Source organism: Seriola aureovittata, chromosome 23 (assembly GCF_021018895.1).
Source record: "Seriola aureovittata isolate HTS-2021-v1 ecotype China chromosome 23, ASM2101889v1, whole genome shotgun sequence".
NCBI classification, from domain to species: domain Eukaryota; kingdom Metazoa; phylum Chordata; class Actinopteri; order Carangiformes; family Carangidae; genus Seriola; species Seriola aureovittata.
In genome coordinates this window covers 16,476,024-16,493,523 of record NC_079386.1, presented here as the reverse complement: position 1 = coordinate 16,493,523, position 17,500 = coordinate 16,476,024, and the positions used below count along the sequence as shown (strand labels likewise).

Here is a 17,500-nt window from a genome sequence, read left to right as displayed (position 1 = left end):
TGCATGTCTGAGTTTGAGCATTATTTCTGTTGTCATCACTTCAGGATTGAATTTAGAGGAACAGTTTGACTTTCATTCTCTTGCTGATAGTTTGATGAGAAGATTGATACCTTACTTGCATATATGTATATTAAAAATGAAGCTGCAGCCTTAGGCCTGTTAGCCTAGCTTAGCATAAAAACTGGGAGCAGAAGGAAAAACAGCTGGCTCTGTCCCCCTGTCTCTACCCTAAGATAAGCAAACTGGCTGCTGACACAAGAGTGGTATTGATCTTCTTGTTTAACTCTTGGCAAGAAGGCAATTAAGCGTATTGATAAAGAGTTTTAAGTTTGTTTATTATAAATTAAAATACTGTAACCAAAAAATACCACAAAAAGAGAAAATAGTTAACACTGCTTTTATTTTAGAGCATGATTGGGGGCATGAAAGTAGAGCATTGAAGGTGTTGATTTTCTTGAGATGACTACTCTTATTAATATTATTTTAGTAAATTCTGTATTCACAACGTATCTGAAAGTTTATTTCATGTAAAAGAGGTTTGTCTTCCAGTGTACCAGTTATTTTTCCTCCCAAATCTCTCTGCTGTAGTTCCACTGTTTGAACACCAGGGGGAGGAGTTGTTATGTCTGTGGAGAAACACAGGAAGGTTCACTGCTCTTGTCTCTAAATGAATCAGCAGATGCCTCCATCTAATAACACACAAAGCCAAACTCAAAATGTTTGTTTCTACTAATAAAATACATCAGAATGAAAAACCTAACGTTGTAATTTATGATAATATATAACTCGCAGGCGACTTTTATTTTCTTGTTTTGCAGAACAAGTGCAAAAGAAGTACTTCTGTATTTTTACTTAAATAAGTAAAATATCTGAGGACTACCATTGTTCTTTTCTGAAGGCTTCATCATCCTTTTGTTTCAGAAACATGAATATGCCCTCATGTTGATTACAGATTCAGATAGAGCTTTCAGTCATGTGTGCAGTGGCAGTTGTATGTCTGCAAAACAAACAAAGAGCAAAAGCATGAACATCGAACTGTCTCGTCGCTCTGGTTTTTCATTGTCTGTAGACCGGATTAACTGCAACATTTCAAGTAGCAGTAACTGAAAACAGCATCAAGTACAGGTGTGTGTGTGACTGGTTTCTACTGAAGACGCAATTCTTACATGTATAGTTTGTTATTTAAAAACAGCTGGGAACTGCTGTTTGAAAAAGGTATTTCATGCAAATGAGGAAAGTGATTTTTGCCTGACAGTTCGGCGCGTACTTTCAGCTTTGTGACTTTGTAGATTAATTACTTGCACAAAAAGCAATAGGGAAAACTCAGAAAAAGCACAATAGATTCGCTTTAATTTGAATTAAATTAGCTTTGCTTGCTAAAAACCAAGTTCAGTTAATCACTTTCCCCCAGTGTCTTTAATGCAAAATACTCACCTGACTGTCTAAAAGAACGTTTCCTCTGCGTGTGCTGTCCCGACGTAAACCTGTTCACAAAGACACAGTAAAAGGTTAAAAACATACCTCTGCTGATACACATTGCACGTAACACCTCCAGGGTAAAGTTTCCTATTCCAGCAGGAATGTAATACAGCCAGTGATAATGAGTAGTTGTGTGACAGCTGGAGAGAGAAGTTCTTACCCTGCAGGTGCAGTTAAACAGGGGCTCCTCTTTAAATGATATTCACTAAAAGCTGCAGTTCTCAGCTGTTTTTTAAAGTTAAATGATGCTAATATTAATACCGCTAAAGCTACTCATACTACAAATAATTATTAATATTCAGGAGACATTGTAGTAACTCCTTTCAAGCACCTTTGAAATTGCTGTGTATCTATAACGACATGCAAATCTAGTAACCGTGGATTTACTTTTATTCCCCACATTTGCAGCTCATTGCTACTTCTTCTTCTTCTTGGCTTCCCTACTTCCTGCTACTAATCCCAGCTGGATCAGGACTGCATTCATTTCTCTAATCACAATGGCAGCAGGAAGGTGTTTGATGACTCCAGGGCAGAAATTCTTTATTTGACTACCACAACAGCATCTGTTAACCCTGCTCCTTATCTCCGTCCCCTTCAGTAAAACTTTCCCATCTCATTTACTAGTCAAATTACCAACAACCAAATCACACGGTCATTGTGGAACATTTGGGGCACTCATGTGGGATGGGAGACAATGCTGCACTCTTTAAAGCCTATTTAACACCCATCACCTAATGAATGGTTTATAACACACTATACTGTCGTTGTAAGCAGATTCATAGTGTGTGTGTGTGTGTGTGTGTGTGTGTGTGTGTGTGTGTGTGTGTGTGATCTACTAAGATTTATAGTAGCAACAAATACTTCATCTGTAAATGGTTGTATGGATGATGATGATGATGGACAGCTTTTGTAAAAAATATATATATATATATAAATTGGGATTTATTTTCCTAATGGAAATATCAATTCAGGTCAATTTCATGCGGAAGAAAATGTATTAAAAGGAAGGTTTTGACAGGAACAGTCTGAGCTAAATATGAAGCTGTAGTCAGGAGGCAGTTCTGTTGGAGGTAAGTGCTCGCTTTGCTTGTTTTTCTCCCTATAATAAAGTTATGGTCTTGACCTTACCCTGTAAAGTACCTTGAGATAATGTATATCTTAATTTGGCGCTATACAAATAAAACTGAATTGAATCGAATTAATTTCATTTTTACTGTACAGGTAGGAGAGTGGTACGAAAGCGGCAACGCACCAAAATATCGAACTGTTGCTGTAAAGGATCAAAAGTTTGTTTGTTTCTGCCGAGTTGACAAGAGCAAGACTTTCAATCGTCTCCATCGGTCAATTATTCACACAACAAAAATCACTTATTCCACTTTGTTATTAATGTGAAAGGTGAAATAAAATAAAAAATAAAATAAAATAAAATAAAAAATCACATGAATGAATCAAATGACAAATAAACATTCCTACAAAACAATCACCCCAGCATCATTTAGGAAGACAGAAAATAAACAACAATGGAAGAAACAGAACTAACAGCACAAAGAATTACATATTGCCATTCATAGATCAATAAATACAGCACACACAGGTTATTATTTCACTCACTGAACTGTAGAAATGCAGGACCTGCATTGTATGAAACCACCTCCCCATTGTTCACCGAAACAACAGGTAATCAGGCCACCGACTAATCTCTCAACAACCAGCAACTGCAATCTAATTCCCATCAATCTTCCAATTAAGAACTGGAAAGTTGCCAAGCAGCAGCACGCGCTGAATCACAGAGTCGACACCACTCTATCTTGTCTGGTAATATAAGGCCACAGCTAGCTCCTGTTAGCTTAGCATCAAATCTGGAAACAGAGGGAAAGAGCTAGCCTGTAGTGCGCTAATTAATAGCAAGATACGTGTTGTTTGTTTTGTTGGACGAAAACAGGAAGTGTAAAAACATCAAGTTGACAGAGCCACGTTAGCTTCTCTCCTCTCTGGTTCCAGTGTTTATGCTAAGCTAAGCTAACTAGCTGCTCGTTGTAGCACAGACTTGAGAGTGGTATCAATCTTATAATCAAAACATCGGCAACGGAAAAACAAGGGGCGACATGACCGGGACAAACAGATTTCCAAAGATGTACAGACTGATACATAATCTTTTTTTTTTTTTTTTTGGACATTCACTATTTTGATTTAAAATGCTTCCCCTTATAAATACCAAGACATCTGAAATATTTAAAAGCTGTATCTTTCATAAAACATCGGCAATAATAAATTCAACAGAGATCGTACCCACTGGAGGTATAACCCAAGTTACATGCATTCAAAAGCAAATATCTTAGTTTCTGTTTTACACTTCTTTACAAATTACAAACTTACTGTTGCTGTGTGTTAGTTGTTGTAAAAAGACAAGAGCAGCAGTTTCTAGTCTAGTGTTTTGGGTTGTGCTGTCGTGGTGATCCTGTTGTTTACATTAAACCAAGGCTGATTAACTCGATTAACTCTAAACTGAAAGAATCTCACATTTTGAAGCCGACAAAGAAAAAATTACCGACAGGAAAACTTTTTTTTTTTTTAACTGTTTTAAACTCTAATGTCATATGATATTTTAATATTCTTCATGCACATGTGCATTGTTTAATAACCTCTATTATTTGTGCACGGACTGAAGTGAAACCTTTCAACGTGGAGTTGAAGTTGAGTCAGAAGCTGCTGTTGTCGATGCGGTCCTGCTTCATCTGAGCCTTTGCTTTTTGTTTCTGAAGGAGAATGTGCTCGGCAAACTCCCTGACGGCCCCCAGTCCCCCGACTTTGTGGCAGGTGTACTTTGCGGCGTTGATGGCGACCGTTGGGGCATCTCCAGGCACTGCGCTCAAACCCGCCAGGTTCAGACAGTTCACATCTGGTTTATCGTTACCTGAGAGGAGACAAGAGCAAGTGGGGGGAAGACAGAGATATAAATGCATAGCAGAATAATAATAATCACTAAATAAGCATAATAATCTAAACTTTTGTTAATTTTCTGTAGATGACTGCTTTACCCATGTACGCCACATCCTTCCACTCCAGCTTCTTCTTCTCCACTACCAGCTTCAAATCGTTCTGCGGCTCCTCTCCCACCTCCATGACTTCGCAGCCCATCCTCTTGGCCAGTTTCTCCGCCAACGACTTGGTCACGGGGTCCTCTCTGGACGTCAACAGCACGACCTGGTGGAGGGAAGACGGACGGTTAGTGTGAGCGACGAGGCGCGACGTGAGCCGAATTCATTCCTACGCAGTTGAAAAGTCCGACCTCCACTTCTTCCCCCTTCAGCATCCGGATGCCCATGGCGTCTCTGGTGTTAACAGACACCATATCCTCCCCGGACACCGACAGAAAGATCCTTCCTTCTGTTAAACATCCGGAAACGTTGCAGAACATCAGCCGAACCACCTCCGGCGTGTCCCGACCGAAGTAACCGTACCTGCGGGAAGAAGCACGGAGTGGACGAGAAACGAAGGAGGAAATGGAACGACAAAATACACATGCCTGTATGCAACTACCGGTTTATGCCAACATAAACACAAACAGACAAAGCTGTGTACAGATGCAGAAGCAGGGTAGGGCTAAAAACAAGTTCAGGACAGGTTGATAGGAAAATTACTTTTTAAAAAAGGACAGAAGAAAGATCAACTCAAAGATCTGTCTCTCACCTGAGAACCCTCTGCTCTGCCACAGGCCAGTCGATGTCCACGTCGATGTCCACGCTGTACTCCGGCAGCATCTCATAGTAGCCGATCTTTCCACCCTGGAGACGAAGCAACAGATAGAGACCAGATAATTAAAAATGTCAAAGAACAAAAACAGCTGCTGGAGACACGTGATAAAATGTGCTGGTTACTTTTTTGCATAACTGAAATACAACAAATTAACTGTCCAGACTGATTACCTGCATAAGACCTTTGTTCATGAGGAGATCTCTGGTGGCGAAATAAAAGGAGCCATTCTCACACAGCTCGCCGTCCCAGTCCTGGCGCCGTGGCCGGTTGGCTGTGTCCAGGTTGAACGGCTTGGTCATTTCACCAGCTAGAAGGAGGCAGAGTGCGGCGTTAAAAGCCCCCTCTTTACAATACACGGCTTCACCAAACATCATGCTGCTTCCACTATTTATTTTTTCACCTCCCGTCCCTCCGGACACTTTTGTAAACGCTAATTTTCTATCACATCTTTTCCAAACGTCTCCAGGGTTTTAAAACTAAACACAGGATGTCCAAAGTCCAAAGTCAACATTTTAGGCGCCAGGAGTAAACGTAGCACAAGCGACGTGAGCTAACACTAAAACATATTAGTGTGGATGAGGCCAGACTCTGCAGCCATGCCAGCAACTCTCTGAGGTTGTGCTGAATGCAAATAGAAGCGAAGATATGGGCATGAAGGGAATCATCTCTTTGAATAAATATGTGGATAAGATAATGTCTCTTTAGGGTTCATTTCAAGATATACTGATAGTGTGGTCGCCATGTTTACCACGTACTCCACACGAAAAGTAACACTAATTAACAACATAGTATAAGGTCATAAAGTTAAAAAGGTTAAAGGTTCTTAATTGATCATTACACAAAGTATAGTTGTGTTTTTACTGCAGTGTGTGACACTGATGTTGATATTTGGGAGTTTAAGAAATCTGGTCTGAACAAAAACAACAACAATCTTGAAATACGTCTCATAGATTTGTGACACAGAAACGTGCTGAACGCGACGTTAGTTTGAAAAAAAAACAAAAAAACAACAAAAAACTGTTTTGAAATGACCTCAGACCCAGTTCCTGTGATGCAATGTCTCGTTACTTAACAACCGACATAAAAAGTGATAGCAGTGTATTTGCAATAAGCAGGTATGGGCTGATTTATTGGCCTGACTGACTCATCGATCGAGCTCTTTTACACTTTAGTGCTTAGACGGATTCAACAAACAAGTTTTTATGTGATGAATGAAGCTCAGAGGTGCCTCCAGCTGTAGCGTCAAAGCATTGTTATATTATGCAATCAAGATATGTTATCTCTGTTCTCATCTAACGCTTGACAGTAGTTCAGTATTGTGTTCTAATTAGATTTGGCTGCAACAAAAAACGGTTATGGCTTTACGTTTTTTACACAAACTTACACCTGATATGGAAAAACTGTTATAACCCCCGACCGATGTAATTACTCAAACTCGGTTATACGAATCAAACACACAGAATTCAGTGAACAGTGACTCTTCTTTTGTTGGTGCTTCTGTAACCAATGGCGACGAAAGTCTCTGTCACAGAGACGGAAACAGAACTAATACCTGTTCTGCTGCTTTTACAGGGAAGAGGAGGGAATCGGTCACGCACACACACACACACACGCACACACACACACACACACACGCACACACATGCGCACACACACGCATACACACACACATAAACACACACACACACACACACACGCACTGTAACTTTAGGTTACAGCCCTGTTCATCCACAATCATATAAAATATGAACCATCTGTGTGAAATTTTCTCATAATTGCTGTGTGAAGTCTCGAGTAATGGCTGAGGGTTTTTCTGATGTGACCTTTGACCTCCAAAATCTAATCAGTTCATCCTTGAGTCCAAATGGACATTTGTGCCAAATTTGAAGAAGGCCCTTCAAAGCGTTTCTGAGATATCACGTTCACAAGGACAAAATTGTGTTTTGTGAGGTCACCACGCCCTCGATCTTTCACCTTTGACCCCCAAAATCTAATCAGTTCATCCTTGAGTCCTTACATCCCTTCTTGACCTCCTTCCAGCGGAACTGGTGTCTCCGGACCACGGAGAACACCGAATCAAAGCCCTGCAGCGTGATCATCTCCAGCGCCTCCTTCACGTGGTGCGGATGTAGACACGGGGATGTGGCCTGAATGTGGCATATCACATCCACATCTGGGAAAACAAAGTCAAACAAAAGGACGAGCTGTAAAAATCAAACAAGTTGCTTTGTGTCACACAGAACACAAACACAATGGAGTGACAGTCACTCCCTGGCAACTGTTTGCATACCTGGGTTGAGCCTGGCAAACTCTTGGATGGTTTCCAGTGAGGAAGAAGAGTCTCTGGAGACTTCAGCACTCCTGCGATGCACCTTGGCGCCCCAGGATTTCGCCACCTTCTCTATCTCGTCGTGGTCCGTCGATACCCACACACTAGAAAAGATTAAAAGTCTCACATTGTTTTCGTCTTATCTTTCTCTTCCATGGAGCACACCTGAACAGGTTCATTCCTCTTCATGCTACATACAAGCTAGTGTGAGTTTACCAGCAAGATTAATCTATTTATTTCTATTATGACATTTTAAATAGGAAAGAAAAGGTGCATCAGAGGAGAATTTGGAGGATGTAGACATTATTATTCTGTAAATTATTCCTATATGCTTCAGAAAATAGCTCATCACAACCTCAGATCATGAAATAAATAACTTACTTTGTTTGTCCAAGAGTCAAAAACCGTAAAAAATATAAAGTTGCAATGATGTAAAAACGAGAAACTGTTTTAATCCAGGCCTTCAGCGTGAACTACAAGTGCAATCTACAGTGTCAAGCAACTTACAGCAGACTTAATTCAAAATAAAATTCATAGTAAATGATCCAGATCTGCCCCAAAATGTAATGATCCACCCCTCAACCAAGCGTTACAAATCGATAGTCCTTTTTGCATAAATCCTGATGACAATTAAACAAACACGGATGTTATTTTCTTAAATCTCTTTTATGCTTTTCTTTTCTTTTTCTACACGGAGGGCTGTACAAGCTCTATAATAAAATATTAACCACATATACTGAGCCACCTCTGACCGTTTTTATAGGAAGTGCGGAGCAGGTTTGGAGAACTATTTTAATCAATCCTATCGATTCTTCCTCTACCTGTCGAACATGTCGGAGTCCACAGCAGCCCTCAGCACCCAGCCGATGAGGGGCACCCCGGCTAACATTTTGATGTTTTTCAGGGGGATCCCTTTGCTTCCTCCCCTCGCCAGGATCACAGCAGCGTTGTGTCCCTTGCCGTCCGCCCGGATCTGCTGCTGCTTGGGGGCGACCAACGGTCCGTCCTGCTCCCCGTTATCGGCCGGGAGGCCTCTTTTCCTGGAGGCCATATCACTGTCGGTTCGGCAAAAAAGCCCTTTAACCAAAAGGTGAATGAAGACGCCAGTCAGGCCGGTGAGACTTCCTCACGTCCGCTCGGGCGAAATGTCACTGTAACGGCCGGACTGAGGACCAGGGCAGCGGGTCTATTTATAAGACTCGATTCCGGTTGTTATTTTTTCTGGTTAACAATGATGGTTGCCTGTATTTGGACTGCGCTCATTACCGCCACCTGCTGGTCATGACATCAAATTGTCAACCAAAAAAAAATTACACTATGAAAGATCAGGGATGTACGGAAGCCGAGAACGGCCATGTTCCTTTTTTTTTTATTTTTGCACTGTTTTCTCGTTATAACGACTTATTATTTCGTTGTCTCGATATAACAAAGATCGTTTTCTCGTGATAACGAATTAATTAATTCGTAGAAAAGAGGCATGGCCTTTCTCGGCTTCCGTAGGGATGTGACAGGAGAAGTGATAAAGAAAATACTTAATTTCATATTTAGATAAGCTTTAAAAACAGAAATTGTAAGAAGAATTTATAAATGAATGATTAATATATTAATAAATACTTCAGATTTAAAAATGGATTTACAAAAACAGCATAATCATTTATAAATACATCTATTAATTCATGAATAAATAATAAAATTTGGATTAAAAAAGGGGGGGGATAATTCCTTTGATTTCCTTTTTTCTTTTTTTTTCGATTTTGCAAATTTTATATTACACCATATTATTTGGGTCTACATAATTTAATTAATTTCAAATTTATCAGAAAGCTGCACCAACATTTACTATAACAGGTCATCAATTGTGGCCCCAGCATGTTAATTAAAGTAAGTTTTCTGTGTCAAGTAATTAACACACAGAACACCCAGGGGAAAGTTGTATTGCTCCAAATGTGACTTAAAACTAAATAAAAAGTCAATATTGTGTTCATACAAATTCAAAGAATTACATGTAAGAAACTGTCAGCATAAGAGTTGCTGTTCCTTTGTCCTTCTTTTCTTTACCTGGGCAACAGCGACACCTGCTGGATGTTAGCAGCATGTTTTCTACCCTGGTAGGGAGGGATGATCTATGGACCCATGCACACTCAAATAACACGGGATCATGTTGTGTCTTTGCAGTTGTTTGGATAGTCTTACCAGTCACATATTTCAAGCAAACTGTGTCCATTGACAAGATATCCAAACCCTTTTGACAATTTTGGGAAAAAACAAAACAGATACAGATGACAATATATATTTGAAGTCAATGTGACAGTTAACCACAGGAACATTTAATAATTTTGTGACAAGTTTTGTTTAGTAATTTCAAATTTGTACTTCATCGAAATTTTGTTTTTCAACATTCAAAGTAGCTTTTTCATCTTCAGATGATGTGTCTTTGTTAATGTAAGTGTAAAACGTCCCTGGGTGGGCTTGAACCACCAACCTTTCGGTTAACAGCCGAACGCGCTAACCGATTGCGCCACAGAGACAGGTCTAGTCTTAGTGGATGTGGCCTTCAGTCTCCAACCACCTGAATTTGTTAAATCTAGTATGATTTATTCCTTCTACACCTCAGGCTGATCAATAATAATGTTTCTATAGGTCCGCTAATTTCATCCAATTTAAGTGTAATGCGTCCCTGGGTGGGCTTGAACCACCAACCTTTCGGTTAACAGCCGAACGCGCTAACCGATTGCGCCACAGAGACAGGTCTGGGCTCAGTGGCTGTGGCATTCACTCTCCAAGCACCTGAATTTGTTAAATATAGTATGATTTATTCCTTCTACAGCTCAGGCTGATCAATAATGATGTTTCTACGTGTCCTCTAATTTAATGTAACCCAAATTAAGTGTACAGCGTCCCTGGGTGGGCTTGAACCACCAACCTTTCGGTTAACAGCCGAACGCGCTAACCGATTGCGCCACAGAGACACGTCAGTACCGATGGGGTGTGGCCTTGATGTCCAATCCCCACCCACCTGAATTTGTTAAATGTAGTATGACTTATTCCTTTTAGACGTCAGGCTGATCAATAATAATGTTTCTATATGTCCACTAATTTAAGTGTAAAACGTCCCTGGGTGGGCTTGAACCACCAACCTTTCGGTTAACAGCCGAACGCGCTAACCGATTGCGCCACAGAGACATGCCTGTCCCTGGGGGTGTGGCCTGAATCTTCAATCCCCGCCCACCTGAACGTGTCATATTATCATTTATTCCTTGTAGAAGGCTGATTAGTAATGTTTCTACCTGACCTCCAACTTAATATTTAAACCAAAATTGGTCATTGTTAGAGTAATATAACAATGCTTCAAAATGTATTATTTCATCTAGGCCTATCTATTTTGTAAAATATGGAAAGTGTCTCATTTTGACTTGTCTATGGTATAGGAATTTACTGTTGGGTAACAACTGATTATGTTTCCTATTTTTGATTTTAAATCTTCATTTTGTTTCTTTAACCCTTCCCTCTCACCACAGAAAGTAGCCTTTTCATATGGATTATGTATCATAGTTAACGTAAGTGTAAAACGTCCCTGGGTGGGCTTGAACCACCAACCTTTCGGTTAAAAGCCGAACGCGCTAACCGATTGCGCCACAGAGACATGTCTAGGGGGTGTGGCCTGTAGGCTAAATCTCCACCCAGCTGAATTTATTAAATCATTAATATCATTTTTCCCTTCTGTTAGAGTATTAGAACACTGCTCCTTAATTTATTCATTCATTTATTTTGAAAATTATGAAAATTGTCACATTTAATCAGAGGTACAAAGATGTACTTAGTACATCATTGGTAATGTTTCCTATTAATTCTTTCTCATCCATAGCTTTGTTGTTAGTTTCTTTAACCTTTCCCTCTCACCACAGAAACTAGGTTTTTCATATAGACGATGTATCCTAGTTAATGTAATAGTTCCTTTAACAAAAGGATTGTCCCTCCCTCTTTGCTAACACTGCTGATTACTTTTGGTTTCTCTTCTAAAAGTTTAGGGCTGATCTTTATTGCAATACCATTTGTCCTCCAGCAGCTGCAGTGAACACACAAGAAATACCTCATTCATTCTTAATAATTAATCAACTTTATTAATTGACTGTGTTCACATCATAAAACACATTAAAATATTTTGACAGTTCAGCTTTTCAATATCTGTATTCAATTCATCATATACAATAATCACTGTTAAACAAATACAGTATGTCAGTAACATAAGAAATAATTTTGTGTTGATCAGAGTATTGATTACATCTTTGCAACACATTTACAAAATGACAGTAAAAGTTAAATCTGATAAACTGCTCAGCTGTGATAAAGAGTTGTGGCTCCATTAGTGCTTCATACAGAGGGAAAGAAAAAGGAAAAATAAAAAATAAAAGATTACAGCAACAATATAACGAAATACCTTATAAACTACACAGCAGGTTAAATTTCGATGTGGATAAATGTTCATTTGCAATGTGAAATGATATAAATACACACAAGAATAATCAGGCCACCAACCTACAATCTAAAACTACATCAGCAGGAAATCACACAAGTACATCACAGTCCTGCCCACACTGATTGACATTTCATCTCTGAGAAGTACATGTCAAAATACCACGTCACAGAGAAATGGATGACAAAGAAAGAGAGAACATCCATTTACAAACTAAGAATAGAGTCCCCATTGACGTTTTAATATCTCCTGTCTATTCTAGCTGAATAAACCTAGCACTGGCATCTTTCCAAAAAGTCGTCGAAAGCCAAATTCCAGCAAAGAGCGGCTGAGTGAATGTGGTCTGGACTCTGTGGAGGAGAGTCATGGTGTCAGAAACACTGTAGAGTGACAGAATACCTGCACTGGCATCAAGATACACTCCTACTCTGGAGGACTGAGGACCTGAGATAAGAGTTGTAACATTGTTATGTTTGAATTTGTAACCCTTTCTGAAACAATCTAATGCCCAAGACTCGCTATTGTTTCCAAATCCACTTTCATCCATTTTGGAAATATTCTTGTATGCCACGGCTACTGAAACTTCTTTCCCGCTCCACTCCACCTCCCAATAACAACGTCCAGTCAGACTGTCTCTACTCAGGACCTGCTGCTTCTCAGTGAATCTGTTTGGATGAGAATTATATGTAAATGAATATCTGTCTTCTACATTTCTGTCCCTATCGTCTAGAATCAGATTATCGTGGACTGTGGCTGGATCCAGTGTCATTTGATATGAATATTTTAAAAACTCATCTCTGGTCTTGGGTTCTGCTTTAGGCAGCAAAACATCCACTGATCTCACTGTCAGTGAGAATTTGCACCATTCCTCACCAATGATGTCCTGGAGTTTATCTCTGACCTTTGACACAGCTGCTTTCACATCCTCAAAGTACCTCAGAGGACGGATTTTGATGTTGGATGTGTCTGTAGAGTCACTGGCGTTTGACTGCAATGGGTAACTGAGTAGAAATTCTGTGTGGTCCTCTGTGCGTGAGAGCTGCTTCAGCTCAGCGTCTTTCTTCTTCAGCTCAGCGAGCTCCTGCTCCAGCTTCTTCATCAGCTGTTTGACTCGAATCACTTCAGACATCTGCTGGGATCTGATCTGCTGCTTCAGTTCAGAGCTTTTTTCCTTGATGAGACAGATCAGCTCAGTGAAGATCTTCTCACTGTCCTCAACTGCTTTGTTAGCAGACTGGTTGATCACCTCCACCTCCTGCTGAAGCACCTTTACTTCTTCCTCCCTGGTCTGGATTCTCTGCTGGGTGTTTTGAAGACTTGCCCCAAGCTCTTCCTGCCTCGCTGTCCTTTCTGCTTCAGCTGAAACTGTTTCATGGCCTTTGTGTTTATTCATGGAGCAGAGATAACAGATACACTTCTCATCAGTGCAGCAGAAAATCTTCATTACCTCCTTGTGATCAGGACAGATCTTCTGTTTCAGTTTCTTGGAAGGGTCGACCAGCTTGTGATTTTCAAAGGCAGGGGATTTGTAGTGAGGCTGGAGGTGTTGTTCACAGTAAGAGACCAGACACTGCAGACAGGACTTGACAGCTTTCAGTTTTCTCCCAGTGCAGAAATCACAGGCCACATCTTCAGGTCCAGCATAGTGATCGGCTGGAGCCCCTTGGAATCCAGCCTTATTCAGTTCCTCCACTAAATCTGCTAACATGGTGTTTTTCACCAGACCAGGTCTTGGTACGAAGGTCTCTCTGCACTGAGGGCAGCTGTAGATTTTCTTCTGATCTTCCTCGTTGAAGTGGCTTTTAATACAGCTCATGCAGTAGTTGTGCCCACAGGGAATAGTCACTGGATCCTTTAGTAGATCCAGACAGATTGAACAGCAACATGTTTCCCAAGCGAGCTGATTCCTTTGTTGCGCCATTTCATCTCTCAGAAACAATGAAAGTCAAACAGCTTCACTTCTAGGTAAATACTGCCCTGTGATCCAAACCAAAACCGAGTTCCTCTTTTTCTTGTCGGAAACAAGCAACAGAATCCAAAAGCAGCTGATCAGGCAGACGGGACTAGTTCAGTCATTTTTAACGATACTGATACAAAAACCTACAAGTATCTTTCCAGTTCAGGCTGATACCTTTGCTGCTATGTATCATTTGATCAGTGAGGTCAAACAGTTTCATGATCAGATAAATGCTGCTTTCTGATGCAAGTCAAAACGCAGTTCACTTCTTTAATATAGTTTACTGTGCTGACTCAGTCCTCTCAACATGTGCTACTGTTGGGAGTAGATTTGTGTCACATGACTTATGGTTCAAGGTTTTTAAGTTCACTTCCTCACTGCAGTTAGAAAACTAGAAATAACACCCATACGATTGTATGTTTCCACCAATGAGTCAAGTTGCATTTTACATCCATGTCTGTACAGACTCATACAATATATGTAATGAAAACTTTAGAGGAATCTAATAAAAGGTATTAAGTGTATTTTTGTTATAGTATCATTTGTTGCTCCTGGACTTCAGGCTGATCAGGAATAATGTTTCTGCCGGTCCTCTAACTTAATATTGAAAACAATTGTTAAACTATTCGAAAGCCGCTGCATGAATTTATTTATGACTGTATTTTGGATATTGTCTCATTTAGACTTGTTGAGGGTATGGCAGTGTACTATTGGGTATGTCACCTATGATAATGTTTCCTATTAATTCTTTCTCATCCATAGCTTTGTTGTTAGTTTCTTTAACCCTTCCCTCTCACCACAGAAACTAGGTTTTTCATATAGACGATGTATCCTAGTTAATGTAATAGTTCCTTTAACAAAAGGATTGTCCCTCCCTCTTTGCTAACACTGCTGATTACTTTTGGTTTCTCTTCTAAAAGTTTAAGGCTGAGCTTTATTATAACACCAATTGTCCTCCAGCAGCTGCAATGAACACACAAGAAATACCTCATTCATTCTTAATAATTAATCAACTTTATTAATTGACTGTGTTCGCATCATAAAACCCATATATAATATATAATATCTGTATTCAATTCATCATATACAATAAACACTGTTAAACAAGTACAGTATGTCAGTAAAATGACAAATAATTTTGTGTTGATCAGAGTACTGATTACATCTTTGCAACACATTTACAAAATAACAGTAAAAGTTAAATCTGATAAACTACTCAGCAGGAAATCACACAAGTACATCACAGTCCTGCCCACACTGATTGATTGACATTTCATCTCTGAGAAGTACATGTCAAAATACCACATCACAGAGAAATGGATGACAAAGAAAGAGAGAAATCCATTTACAAACTAAGAATAGAGTCCCCATTGACGTTTTAATATCTCTTGTCTATTCTAGCTGAATAAACCTAGCAGTGGCATCTTTCCAAAAAGTTGTCGAAAGCCAAATTCCAGCATAGAGCGGCTGAGTGAATGTGGTCTGGACTCTGTGGAGGAGAGTCATGGTGTCAGAAACGCTGTAGAATGACAGAATACCTGCACTGGCATCAAGATACACTCCTACTCTGGAGGACTGAGGACCTGAGATAAGAGTTGTAACATTGTTATGTTTGAATTTGTAACCCTTTCTGAAACAATCTAATGCCCAAGACTCGCTATTGTTTCCAAATCCACTTTCATCCATTTTGGAAATATTCTTGTATGCCACGGCTACTGAAACTTCTTTCCCGCTCCACTCCACCTCCCAATAACAACGTCCAGTCAGACTGTCTCTACTCAGGACCTGCTGCCTCTCAGTGAATCTGTTTGGATGAGAATTAAATGTCAATGAATATCTGTCTTCTACATTTCTGTCCCTATCAGTTAGAATCAGCTGATTGTGGACTGTGGCTGGATCCAGTGTCATTTGATATGAATATTTTAAAAACTCATCTCTGGTCTTGGGTTCTGCTTTAGGCAGCAAAACATCCACTGATCTCACTGTCAGTGAGAATTTGCACCATTCCTCACCAATGATGTCCTGGAGTTTATCTCTGACCTTTGACACAGCTGCTTTCACATCCTCAAAGTACCTCAGAGAACGGATTTTGATGTTGGATGTGTCTGTATAGTCACTGACTTTTGACTGCAATGGGTAACTGAGTAGAAATTCTGTGTGGTCCTCTGTGCGTGAGAGCTGCTTCAGCTCAGCGTCTTTCTTCTTCAGCTCAGCGAGCTCCTGCTCCAGCTTCTTCATCAGCTGTTTGACTCGAATCACTTCAGACATCTGCTGGGATCTGATCTGCTGCTTCAGTTCAGAGCTTTTTTCCTTGATGAGACAGATCAGCTCAGTGAAGATCTTCTCACTGTCCTCAACTGCTTTGTTAGCAGACTGGTTGATCACCTCCACCTCCTGCTGAAGCACCTTTACTTCTTCCTCCCTGGTCTGGATTCTCTGCTGGGTGTTTTGAAGACTTGCCCCAAGCTCTTCCTGCCTCGCTGTCCTTTCTGCTTCAGCTGAAACTGTTTCATGGCCTTTGTGTTTATTCATGGAGCAGAGATAACAGATACACTTCTGATCAGTGCAGCAGAAAATCTTCATTACCTCCTTGTGATCAGGACAGATCTTCTGTTTCAGTTTCTTGGAAGGGTCGACCAGCTTGTGATTTTCAAAGGCAGGGGATTTGTAGTGAGGCTGGAGGTGTTGTTCACAGTAAGAGACCAGACACTGCAGACAGGACTTGACAGCTTTCAGTTTTCTCCCAGTGCAGAAATCACAGGCCACATCTTCAGGTCCAGCATAGTGATCGGCTGGAGCCCCTTGGAGTCCAGCTTTCTTCAGTTCCTCCACTAAATCTGCTAACATGGTGTTTTTCACCAGACCAGGTCTTGGTACGAAGGTCTCTCTGCACTGAGGGCAGCTGTAGATTTTCTTCTGATGTTCCTCATTGAAGTGGCTTTTAATACAGCTCATGCAGTAGTTGTGCCCACAGGGAATAGTCACTGGATCCTTTAGTAGATCCAGACAGATTGAACAGCAACATGTTTCCCGGTCGCTCCTATTTCCTTGTTGCGCCATTTTACCTCCTAGAAAATGTCAAAGTCAAACAGCTTGACTTCCAGATCATTGCTGCCCCTTGATCCAAACCAAAACAGAGTTTTCCTTCTTCTTGTAGGCAATGATCCCAAAAGCAGTTGATCAGGCAGAACTGACTAGTTCAGTAATTTTTTGAGTGATAATAATAAAATTTCCCGGTCGAGCTTATACCTTTGCTGTGCAACGTCTCAGAGAGAATGAAGTCATTATCAGATAAACGCTGCTTTCTGATGCAAATCAAAATGTAGTTCACTTCCTTTATGTGTACTTGGTGATCTGCATTGAACGGAGCAGCCTCTTTTTGTCATTCCAGGGAGAGAAGGGATTTCAGCGAGGCTGTATGTGTTTACAGCACCTGTTTACAGCAATCAGTGAATGAGTTCAACCTAAAACACACTTTCATCAGAAAACATAGTAAAAATTAACA

General features: G+C 40.3%; 3 protein-coding genes, 1 long non-coding RNA gene and 5 other non-coding genes across 11 annotated transcripts; 1 reads left to right on the top strand and 8 right to left on the bottom strand.

Annotated features, from left to right (window-relative positions):
- Positions 1–378: 378 nt before the first annotated feature.
- cmasa (cytidine monophosphate N-acetylneuraminic acid synthetase a) lies at positions 379–8,815 on the bottom strand. 3 transcript variants are annotated; one of them, XR_008826603.1, is made up of 11 exons: positions 8,386–8,815; positions 7,526–7,668; positions 7,253–7,408; positions 5,406–5,542; positions 5,170–5,264; positions 4,769–4,940; positions 4,518–4,683; positions 4,154–4,393; positions 1,435–1,484; positions 881–997; positions 379–626 (listed from the first exon to the last, which is right to left on the bottom strand). XR_008826603.1 is itself a non-coding variant. In XM_056369149.1 (8 exons), the coding sequence occupies exons 1-8, from the start codon at positions 8,613–8,615 to the stop codon at positions 4,179–4,181; spliced, it is 1,314 nt and encodes a 437-aa protein (XP_056225124.1). In that variant the 5' UTR covers positions 8,616–8,814; the 3' UTR covers positions 2,846–4,178. The 3 variants fall into 3 exon arrangements, 1 of the variants encoding a protein (XP_056225124.1); XR_008826604.1 differs by lacking the exon at positions 881–997; XM_056369149.1 differs by lacking the exons at positions 379–626; positions 881–997; positions 1,435–1,484 and having other exon boundaries at positions 2,846–4,393; positions 8,386–8,814.
- On the top strand, positions 1,005–3,002 carry LOC130164419 (uncharacterized). The gene is made up of 2 exons (XR_008826605.1): positions 1,005–1,125; positions 1,888–3,002. It is a non-coding gene; the product is annotated as an uncharacterized LOC130164419 (long non-coding RNA).
- Positions 8,816–10,018: 1,203 nt separating the features above from the next.
- trnan-guu (transfer RNA asparagine (anticodon GUU)) lies at positions 10,019–10,092 on the bottom strand. The gene has a single exon. It is a non-coding gene; the product is annotated as a tRNA-Asn (tRNA).
- A 144-nt stretch (positions 10,093–10,236) lies between these two features.
- Positions 10,237–10,310, bottom strand: trnan-guu (transfer RNA asparagine (anticodon GUU)). The gene has a single exon. It is a non-coding gene; the product is annotated as a tRNA-Asn (tRNA).
- A 149-nt stretch (positions 10,311–10,459) lies between these two features.
- trnan-guu (transfer RNA asparagine (anticodon GUU)) lies at positions 10,460–10,533 on the bottom strand. The gene has a single exon. It is a non-coding gene; the product is annotated as a tRNA-Asn (tRNA).
- Positions 10,534–10,673: 140 nt separating this feature from the next.
- On the bottom strand, positions 10,674–10,747 carry trnan-guu (transfer RNA asparagine (anticodon GUU)). Its single transcript has one exon. It is a non-coding gene; the product is annotated as a tRNA-Asn (tRNA).
- A 386-nt stretch (positions 10,748–11,133) lies between these two features.
- On the bottom strand, positions 11,134–11,207 carry trnak-uuu (transfer RNA lysine (anticodon UUU)). Its single transcript has one exon. It is a non-coding gene; the product is annotated as a tRNA-Lys (tRNA).
- A 465-nt stretch (positions 11,208–11,672) lies between these two features.
- LOC130164652 (tripartite motif-containing protein 16-like) lies at positions 11,673–14,090 on the bottom strand. Its single transcript, XM_056369528.1, has one exon. The coding sequence runs from the start codon at positions 13,957–13,959 to the stop codon at positions 12,292–12,294; it is 1,668 nt and encodes a 555-aa protein (XP_056225503.1). The 5' UTR covers positions 13,960–14,090; the 3' UTR covers positions 11,673–12,291.
- Positions 14,091–14,989: 899 nt separating this feature from the next.
- LOC130164635 (tripartite motif-containing protein 16-like) lies at positions 14,990–17,250 on the bottom strand. The gene has a single exon (XM_056369492.1). The coding sequence runs from the start codon at positions 17,053–17,055 to the stop codon at positions 15,388–15,390; it is 1,668 nt and encodes a 555-aa protein (XP_056225467.1). The 5' UTR covers positions 17,056–17,250; the 3' UTR covers positions 14,990–15,387.
- Between the last annotated feature and the right edge of the window lie 250 nt (positions 17,251–17,500).